General features: G+C 41.0%; 1 protein-coding gene across 4 annotated transcripts; it reads right to left on the bottom strand.

Annotated features, from left to right (window-relative positions):
• Positions 1–48: 48 nt before the first annotated feature.
• Positions 49–9,036, bottom strand: fam118b (family with sequence similarity 118 member B). Of its 4 annotated transcripts, none has more exons than XM_079466506.1 (9): positions 8,799–8,999; positions 7,564–7,653; positions 7,042–7,294; positions 4,324–4,551; positions 1,765–1,893; positions 1,376–1,685; positions 1,230–1,295; positions 1,095–1,131; positions 49–970 (listed from the first exon to the last, which is right to left on the bottom strand). In XM_079466506.1, exons 1-9 carry the CDS (start codon positions 8,864–8,866, stop codon positions 940–942), a joined length of 1,212 nt encoding a protein of 403 aa, XP_079322632.1. In that variant the 5' UTR covers positions 8,867–8,999; the 3' UTR covers positions 49–939. The 4 variants fall into 4 exon arrangements, with proteins under 4 accessions (XP_079322632.1, XP_079322634.1, XP_079322633.1 ...); XM_079466508.1 differs by lacking the exon at positions 8,799–8,999 and adding an exon at positions 8,373–8,587; XM_079466507.1 differs by lacking the exon at positions 1,095–1,131 and having other exon boundaries at positions 50–970; positions 8,799–9,036.
• Between the last annotated feature and the right edge of the window lie 1,249 nt (positions 9,037–10,285).

Raw genomic sequence — 10,285 nt, forward strand, 5'->3', positions numbered from 1 at the left:
TCAGACATTCATGCAATTCTGTCCTGATAATAATGACAGCAGCACATTTAGTATGAAACAGAAGATTTATTTTAAAATAGCATTTAAATACCTTAAGACATTTCTGGACAGAGATGACAACAGCTGATCACTGTAGTAAAGTACAAAAGTTTAATAAACAACTGCTTACATATCGTTCAAGTGACGTAGCACTTAAGACTGAATGGAAAATGGCTCGAAGTGCAAAAAAAGTCTATTGAAATGAAAAACATGTTCTCTTATGAATGTCTTCATTTGTCGTGTGACCCTTTCATGTAGATAGAGGAAAGCTGAGTTGTGTCTATATACACATCGCATGCGTTCTGAATCACACCTCAGTCGTACTGACAAGGTGTTTATTGCACTTCTTTCCAGCTAGAGAGCAGACTGGCCTACTGGGCCAATCTCAAACAGTTCAAATTTTACCACAAAACCTCAAGGACATACAAACTGATGATTTTGCATTGGAATACTGTGAAAATCAATCAAATAAAATACTAAAGATAAAGATTAGATTTGATTTCATCCCAGTTTTCATGAGATCCAACCAATGACTTAAATAATAATGTTCGTGCGTTGACAGCGATGATAAGACTCCAGTTAAACGGTTTTGCCCTCTGTAATTGCCAAACTACATTAAATATCTCATGTTGAAGATCCCACTGGCCCTGAACATCATTAATGGTCCACGCATAACAATCACGACATAAAAAAATCTATCCCACACACAAACACACAGTCTTATAAACATATCTTTGAGATGAGGGAGTTCAAAGTTTCTTTGGTGGTGCTTTCACTACGCTTTCCCTCACGAGGGAAAACCCGACGACGTCTCATCACATTAAATACAGTGAAAGTCAGTTGTGTGTGAAGATCTGATCATACCAGACCTGAGAGGCGGGGGGAGCAGTGGAAATGTTCCTAGACTGCCGCTTGTGTCACGAGTGGTAGTCTGGACGGGAAGAGAAGAAGAGCTACAGTGAAGATCTTATTACGACAGGAAAAATTCATTCATCATAGGAAGTCATGTGCAGAGGATAGGAGCATGCGTTTATTAAGCGTGAAACAAAAGCCACCTGTTTGCTGCATTCAGGTCTACTGTTCTATCTTGCACTGAAGGAGAAAATGGAAAGAATGCATCGTCAAGCTACAACGAAATGCCCGAAATGCTTTTAGCATGCAAGCCACGGCGACACAGAAGCCCTCCTAACCTTGCAAGAGGTTTTTCTGGGTCACAAAACCGTTCTGACCATCTTCACCTTGTGAGATGGGCGATCCTGAGAGAATAAAAGAACATGTGGGTGAGAGAGGCGTACCGCCGCACAGATATTAAATAGTAAGCGTGACCTACTCTTACCCCAACCGTTGGTTGCTGCCTCCCGCTCCACGTCCCGGTGACAGATCTCGTTGGCCAAGCGCTCGAAGTACTCCGGTAGGTCGGCGTATTCGTTTCCGTACGAGATGACCTTAATGCCCTTGTCCAGCATGTTATCGCGAAGCTTCTTGAATTCCTCAACATCCTCTCGCCGTACCAGCATGAAGTGTTCGAGGTCGGACTTGTGTTTGACCGCCTCAAGGAACAGGGCCTGGAAGGTGGTGTCGTCCACCGTCCTCCCGCAGCCTAGGAACACAAACGACTTGGTTTCGTAGAGTTTCTGGATCTCCCTCTGAAAACAAAGCATTGAAATATGCAGATCCCTTGATAATACTTTGTTTATTCATGATAGTATAAAACCCTTCCCTCACCATGACTTCAGTGTTCCTCAAAACGTTCTGGTAGCCGGCAGGATGCAGTACGATACCGCTGGGGTTGGTGTAAACGCCGTGAATGTGAAGCAAGCTTAGCCTTCTCTTCTCTTGAGCCCACTCCAGCACCTGAACAAACACACACATGCGTTTCATACTCCACTACACCCCATCCGGATCTCACAAGCTGCTTTTAACTCAAAAGTGCATAAACACCCTGCCTAAAGGCCACGCTATGGAAAACCACACACAGAAGCTGATGAATAAAGACGCTGGGAACTGAACATGCAGTGTCTTGTGTCAGAGTGGCCTTCAGGTCAGGTACAGCACACCTTAAATGCACTAATGCACTAGATGTCACTTGGCAAGGTACCATAACGCCGGTTTTATGACCGATAGCTTGAGCTTTCACTGCTTTGGCTGAAGAAAATTTATGGCCAAGAGCAAACAGGGATGAACCCGGTGACTAAACCAACATCAGAGGAACATCGTTTCACTGTCTTTCATGGCAGAGATAGCAAACGGTTTTAAAAGACCATAATAAAGTATTTTATTTTACACACTTCCTTAATGTCTCCTCTTAAAATGGTAATGGCCATTTATCAGTGAGTGTTTTATCTCTGAAGGGAATTTCGCTTTCTAAAAAACAACGTTTAAGAGGTAAATTATAGACTGAATAAAAACCAACCCAGAAAATGTCTTCCTGTGTGAATCACCTCATTGACGTAAGCTTTTCAAAAGAACTGCAGTGATTTGTATCAATAATACCAATAATAAAGTACCAATAATAAAAATTAAATCTAATTTCTGTGGTTGAGTTTTTAATCTCTGATACAGTACACTGTACACTCACCTAAAGGACTATTAGGAACACCATACTAATACTGTGTTTGACCCCCTTTCGCCTTCAGAACTGCCTTAATTCTACGTGGCATTGATTCAACAAGGTGCTGAAAGCATTCTGCAGAAATGTTGGCCCATATTGATAGGATAGCATCTTGCAGTTGATGGAGATTTGTGGGATGCACATCCAGGGCACGAAGCTCCCGTTCCACCACATCCCAAAGACGCTCTAATGGGTTGAGATCTGGTGACTGTGGGGGCCATTTTAGTACAGTAAACTCATTGTGATGCTTTGCTGCATACCTCGGTTGTAACAAGTGGGTATTTCAGTCAAAGTTGCTCTTCTATCAGCTTGAATCAGTCGGCCCATTCTCCTCTGACCTCTAGCATCAACAAGGCATTTTCGCCCACAGGACTGCCGCATACTGGATGTTTTTCCCTTTTCACACCATTCTTTGTAAACCCTAGAAATGGTTGTGCGTGAAAATCCCAGTAATTGAGCAGATTGTGAAATATTCAGACCGGCCCGTCTGGCACCAACAACCATGCCAACGCTCAAAATGCTTATATCACCTTTCTTTCCCATTCTGACATTCAGTTTGGAGTTCAGGAGATTGTCTTGACCAGGACCACACCCCTAAATGCATTGAAGCAACTGCCATGTGATTGGTTAATTAGATTATTGCATTAATGAGAAACTGAACAGGTGTTCCTAATAATCCTGTAGGTGAGTGTATGTCGGTGTGTTTAAAACATTTATATCAGTTTGATGTGATTTTCAGGAAATAAAATTGATATCTAAAAAGACGACTCTGAAATTATAGAACAAAAATAAAAGATCATTACTTATCAAAACTCAAAGAAATGCAAAATTACTGAAAACTGAGATTGTTAAGGCATGTTAAGGAAATTAATAGATTTTAAGATAAATCATGGCCGCGCCACATGACAAAAATGAAAAAACACTAAAATCACTTAATTGAAAAGTTTTTACATGACGTCACAGCACTGTGTTAAGTGCCGATGGAGGGCAGCAAGTGCTTTTTTTCTTTTCATGAACACTAGCTGCAAAGATCGTGTCCTGATTAAAAGTAAATTTTGCATTAAGCGTTTCTTCCCAATAGTATTCTCACGTTAAGCTTGTTCTTCATAGATGTTCATTCTAAAGAAACCACATAACGTGGCTCAAGGCAGGGACAAACTGAGAACATAAAACTTTACTTTGATCATGTTTATGTTTGATATCAGTGATAAATAAATGTATTTAACTTATCTTTTCGTGGTTGTTGTTTTGGTACATCTATGGGGAAGAAACGCTTAACGCAAGATTTTTCACTTTATCCGTTTAATAAGGTCTCATTCTTTGAACAGAAGCTAGTGTTTATTACAAGTAAGGTTTGACAGAAGTTTGGGCTTACATGGTCATTTGAGTTTGTGATAATTAATTCCTATGGAGGAAAATCACTTGCTGCCCTCGAGCTGCACCGCATCATACAGCTGTATCTGTCTTTTATAAATGTGATCAAACTGAAGACTCTTCGAAGATAGGTACTCAATATTAATATTAATTAGCCTGTCAAACATCCTTAAATGTCATTGACCAAAATACATAATATATAAATGCTAGATACAAAATAAAATTAAAATCACTTAATAAATATCTGCATCTTATACCTATTCAGACCAAGACTATGAAAACGCATAAATAACTGTTACCTTCTTCTCATCTGTGAGATCCAGAGACTCCAGCTTGGTCCCTTGATGGGCAGCGTAGATCTCTAGCAGGTTGTCGAAGTTGGTGGTGAGGACCAGAGCGCCACTCTCCATCAGCTGCAACACCGAGCTGAGAAGATGCTTGCCAGCATTCTCCATCTTACATTCCAGGTCATCGAACACCTCGTAGAGGCAGTCTTTAAAGAAGGTGGAGCGTACGTTTCCCGTCCGCTGCAGGGAGTGAAAACATTCAAAGTGAGGGAGACTAAAACAATCAACTTCTTGTTTTGTTTGCCGGGGTTTTTGCATTTGCATAAGCAGCCGTTGTGGGAAAATATTGTAATGAGAAGAGTACCACTGCGTGCTGTTTCCACATGAGAAGAAAAATATTCTATAAATACTGCTTTTAGTACATAAAATGACAACAGTTTTGCATGCATACAACATGTCATTTCTTCATCAAGGATTGTGAACTAATGGCTGGAAATAGAGAGAGTTTTGACAGTGGTGTCCTTGCCGTGGTCAGTAACAAAATCTCATTACACTGAGCTCCATTTATCCTCTCGTCGCTTGGCAGAAGCACATGGAAAACCAGCGACAGTGAGACAGAGATGGTGCTATGAATAGCTTGCTATGGTGAGATAAGTAGCCCTGAGAAGCTACACAGATACAGATTACAGATCTGTGTCACTGTAGGAATCCACAGGAAGAGACCAATTACTACTACCTCCACACCTCAAACGTCTGATGTTCCTCTGTGTACTATGTTACAAAGGTGTCTGTCAGTCTTGAACAATGGCTTTACGATCAGCCATGATGTCTTCATACAAAAAGCAATGAAAGGCATGACTTAACTCTTTTTTGAAGGAATAAATCCCTGACCCAACATGTCAAAGGTGCAGACCTAAAAGTAGAATTTGGTAAAGGGATCTGATGGATGTATCCTTTACAGAACAGGCAAGGAATGAGGGCTTTTAACATGGGAAATGAGTGAAACAATACAACAAATGAACAGAACAGAAACGGTCCCAGTACACAGCTTTGTTGGTCAATGAAAAGCAATCAACTTTTGTTGGACATAAAAGATTTTATAAAATGAAGGCGTGATTTCTGATTACTTGAAAATTACTGGAGGAAAATTGTTGTGCAAATTTGATTATTTTGAACGCTAAATTATTAACGCTAAAAGCATCTAGCCATGGCGTGTTATTTGGGAGGTATGAATCCTAAGGTTATTTTCAGATTAGCATAATTATTTTCGCCTTGATCTGCCAGTGTCTGTTATGCTTACACGAGACTCCAAACTCACACAACTAGGTAAAACTGCCCGATGCCTTTGGAGATTATAGATCTTTACGCCATAACAAACAACTCTGCTTGTTATAATAAGCTTGGATGTTCATGGGATGTTAAGTGATGTTTGTCTGTGAGCTTTGTTGCAGCAAGAATGTTCAGCTATGACACATAACACCCTTTTATAAACCTAATGCCATCTAAATCCTGTACTGGTACTAGTGGGCACAGATGCTAATGATACAGGGGCCTGCCCATAAAAACAGGGATATAACATTGAGCGCTGCTTGGACGTGTTTGGATGCGTCGTGTGCGTGCCAGTGAATGAAAGACGAAAGCATCAACACCAACAGAGGTGTCACATGACTCTAGTTGAAGGGATTGAACTAATGATAGACAAACCCAAATTCAATCTCTTCTCCATGATCTGCCCACTTCCTGCCACTGTAGCATAAACAAACATGTTGTGTGTTTTAACAATAGCCGGGTGTATTTCATTATAGGGATGTGAATTGAAGTTTTTTTTAATAAAAACAATCCCTTTACACTCTGATGCTATTTCTTAACAGCTTTTACAAGCTGTGCTAGAGGTTGCAAAGAGAGAAAACTTCCTGACATAACCCCGAAAAAACGTGCTCTAAACCAGTGGTATTCAATTCAAGTTCCAAGAGGTCAGGTCTTATTCTGCGAAACTAACAATATCTTCAATATTGACAGAATAATACCAAAATCTTAGTGAAATTGCTTGAAATTAATTAACGATATAATAATCAATTCGATTACGAGATGTTAGCCTGGGTTTTCACAGGGTCACAAATGTTTACATGCTGAGCCATAATGCTAAATGTTGATAAAACGTTATGGTCAATAAACAAATCTGGTTGAAAGGTTGGAGACATATAGCAAACAGTAAACAGACTGACGGATACAAATGCTTTAATATTCTCTGCATTTTGTTTACTGTTGTGTCTCCATTTACCTGCCCGAGTGTCTGCACTAGTTTTGTTAAAATAAGCACGGGTTTGCTGCTCTTCAAGCAGCGCGCAAGGAGCGGTAAAGGGTTAAAATGGAAGCGTGTTTGGCCCTAAATGAAGATATTAGAAAATATAGCGGCAAAAGATAAATTACATAAATGTTTCTGAGAGCACGTGTGATGTGATTCTCCGTTGTGAGGACGTGCGGCTCAATTTAAACAACCAAAATAGTTCAAAGTTGGAAATGGTTTATTAGGCTATGTCTGGCGGTCCGGATGGAACAAGGCAAAGTTCAGGGTCCGGACCACGGTCCGCCTATTGAGGATGACTGCTCTAAACAAACCCACGAAACAACAAACGGATTAACGCAAACAGGAAAAACAACACCCTGTTTGTGGCTCTTTATCAGGTTAAGAAATCAGGCGTTTCTGAAAACTAAACACATAGGTCTTACCGGTGAAAGTTTCTGAATGAGGTCATGCGCAACGTGCACCAGGTTTTTGTCCTCCTGCAGACTTTTCTGGAATCGTCGACTCTCTTCCTCTTCAAGTAAATCAAAGTCATTGGCCGCATCCAGCAGCGCCTGGATCAGACCTTTCCAGGAGCGCAGAGCAGGTACCTGCGGAGCTACGGCCGAGCTCACCCCCGTCCCGATCACCAGCACCAGCTCAGGGGCGCGCTTGGTCTTCAGGCTGGGCAACAACTTCCTGTGGTTGACGGAGAGGAAGGGAAATGGAAGGACGTCAGAGGAAACATTCGAATGCATACAACGCTTGCCATTTTGAACATTCAGGTTAGTCTTTGAAACAATCCTTTGCAATAAAACTCCAATGAGGAAATAAAAGAGTCATGGGTTACCGCATGGCTATTGATGAATCACATTTGTATGAGCAGTAAGCTGACGGTGTGATAAAACCTGTATGTTTTAGAATGTGCTGGCAGGAAATAAAGACAAGAACATCTGTTGTTTTCATACCTGGCCTTCTTAGCCAAAGGGTCGCCATCCTCGGTAACAGGGGCAGGACGCTTCTCTGTCTTCACTGTGACAACAGAGGCCATTCGACTGCTAAAAAAGACCCAAATGTGTGTCTGTTAGATCAAGTCAAACTACACAAGTATTACACTGAGACATAAGTGCTCTTCCTCATTACTATTTACATACTCAATATGAGTAACAGAACTAAAGATGCTGCGGCGCTTCCTTGTACACGTCACTTCGCCCATTGGATGCTAGCAGCTGTTTTTTAACACCGTACAGTGCTGTTTTTATCTCTGTCGTTGAGACCAAACACGTGTCAGACAGACTCAGGAACGGGACACATCCATGATAATCGAAGACAACAAACACAGCCCTAAAAACCGAGACGAACTCATTCAGCTAGTAAGCTAACAGGCTAGCCGCATCTGGGATTTTATTCATCTCACGGTTTAAAAACGAATAACTGAAAACACGTACGCGTGCTATGTCAACGTTAATATCGCGTTTATAACGACATGAATAGAGGTTCATGCTGGTCACGTTAGGTTTTGCTGAAGTTCAGTCACCTGTTGCTTTTGTTCCATATGTGACAGGGCAGCTTTAGCATAAAGGCTAATATTAAACTACTGCTGTCTTTATAGACATGACCGAAGGGTCTCGCGCTTTAAGAGTAAATACTGACCGATGTTGCGTCTTTATAAAGTTGATTTATAAATCGCACTGCAATTGACGCAATTCAGTTTAAACGAGAATGACATATAAACAGAAATAGTATGTTATAATGAAAACGATGAAACATAACTTACCCAGAGAAACGAAAACGGACGGATAAGGATGAAGAAAGGCTCGCTTATATAGTAGAAACTCGCTTTCTTACAAACTGTGTTCCGGTATTAAATACCCGAAAAGCTTTAAATAAATACAGTAAATAAACGCTCTGAGGTTTCAGTGAAGCCTGTGCGACGTATTGCGTGAACACTGAACGCCGGCGGACACGAGAGATCCACGCGCGTCAATGCGCGCAGCAGCGAGCGTCTGTTGGCGATGTGTGATTGGCAGTTTAAAACATTTCTTATTTATGCATATATAAATGATCATTATTTATTGTTATTTTCTGTGCCTATTGTTCACATACTTGACGCAAGAAGCAGACCACTATATTTATAAGAATGTTATTTATTTTAGAACTTGCCTTTTAAAACAACGTAAGAAATAAACACGTGGCTTTTTACCTTTGTTGTGCAGGTGGCTGGAGAAGTTCGGGAGCACAGTCTGTGGGAGTGATCATCATCTCTAACATGCTTTGTCTACTGCCGAGCTTTCTTTCTTCACCTCGCTCAAGTCATCGATTGACTTTTCCCAGAATGTCGACATGTCGTGTGAGCCTCTCTGCTTGTGTAAAATGTCAAATCTGTGCTGTGCCGTTCTCGCGGGATCAGCATCTCTGTCGAAAGGCTTGAAATATAGTGCGACATCGCAACGCGATAACTCGATAGCCAAAGTGACACCGACATTATAACATATTATAACAGATGTAATAACATAGTCTGACAGAATACACGTGTTCGTGATTATCTTTACTCAACATTTCTGAATAAGTAACACACTTGATATTAGCGTTGCTTACCTGACCGGGGGGCTGCATCAGGTTTATAATTGAAATTATTTTATGCAATTTATTAATATAACTTTCAAATGTAACATTCTGCTTAATTAATTTATTATTACACATAGGAATTTATAGACCTTATTATATTTGACGTGCGTATCTCTTTTCTCTTGCTTCTCCGAGGTAACCACGCGGTGCGTGTGTGTGTGTGTTTATTGTGCCCTGTGTTTGTGTGTAGATGTGTATGAAGCTGTGTGTGTGTGTGTTTGTGTGTAGAAGTGTATGAAGCTGTGTGTATGTATTGTGCCCTGTGTGTGTGGAGTTGTGTTTGTGTGTAGATGTGTATGAAGCTGTGTGTGTTTGTGTGTAGAAGTGTATGAAGCTGTGTGTATGTATTGTGCCCTGTGTGTGTGGAGTTGTGTTTGTGTGTAGATGTGTATGAAGCTGTGTGTGTTTGTGTGTAGAAGTGTATGAAGCTGTGTGTATGTATTGTGCCCTGTGTGTGTGGAGTTGTGTTTGTGTGTAGATGTGTATGAAGCTGTGTGTGTGTTTGTGTGTAGAAGTGTATGAAGCTGTGTGTATGTATTGTGCCCTGTGTGTGTGGAGTTGTGTTTGTGTGTAGATGTGTATGAAGCTGTGTGTGTTTGTGTGTAGAAGTGTATGAAGCTGTGTGTATGTATTGTGCCCTGTGTGTGTGGAGTTGTGTTTGTGTGTAGATGTGTATGAAGCTGTGTGTGTTTGTGTGTAGATGTGTATGAAGCTGTGTGTATGTATTGTGCCCTGTGTGTGTGGAGTTGTGTTTGTGTGTAGATGTGTATGAAGCTGTGTGTGTGTTTGTGTGTAGAAGTGTATGAAGCTGTGTGTATGTATTGTGCCCTGTGTGTGTGGAGTTGTGTTTGTGTGTAGATGTGTATGAAGCTGTGTGTGTTTGTGTGTAGAAGTGTATGAAGCTGTGTGTATGTATTGTGCCCTGTGTGTGTGGAGTTGTGTTTGTGTGTAGATGTGTATGAAGCTGTGTGTGTTTGTGTGTAGAAGTGTATGAAGCTGTGTGTATGTATTGTGCCCTGTGTGTGTGGAGTTGTGTTTGTGTGTAGATGTGTATGAAGCTGT

Source organism: Barbatula barbatula, assembly GCF_947034865.1.
Source record: "Barbatula barbatula genome assembly, chromosome: 10".
In the NCBI taxonomy this organism is placed as follows: Eukaryota; Metazoa; Chordata; class Actinopteri; order Cypriniformes; family Nemacheilidae; genus Barbatula; species Barbatula barbatula.

Coding starts and splice junctions, on each gene's coding strand:
- fam118b (XM_079466506.1), bottom strand. CDS start 8,866: ATGTTAGAGATGATGATCACTCCCACAGACTGTGCTCCCGAACTTCTC. Junction 7,654..8,798: donor CAGCCACCTGCACAACAAAG/GTAAAAAGCCAC, acceptor GGTCTTTTTTAG/CAGTCGAATGGCCTCTGTTG. Junction 1,894..4,323: donor ATCTCACAGATGAGAAGAAG/GTAACAGTTATT, acceptor GTGTTTGTTCAG/GTGCTGGAGTGGGCTCAAGA.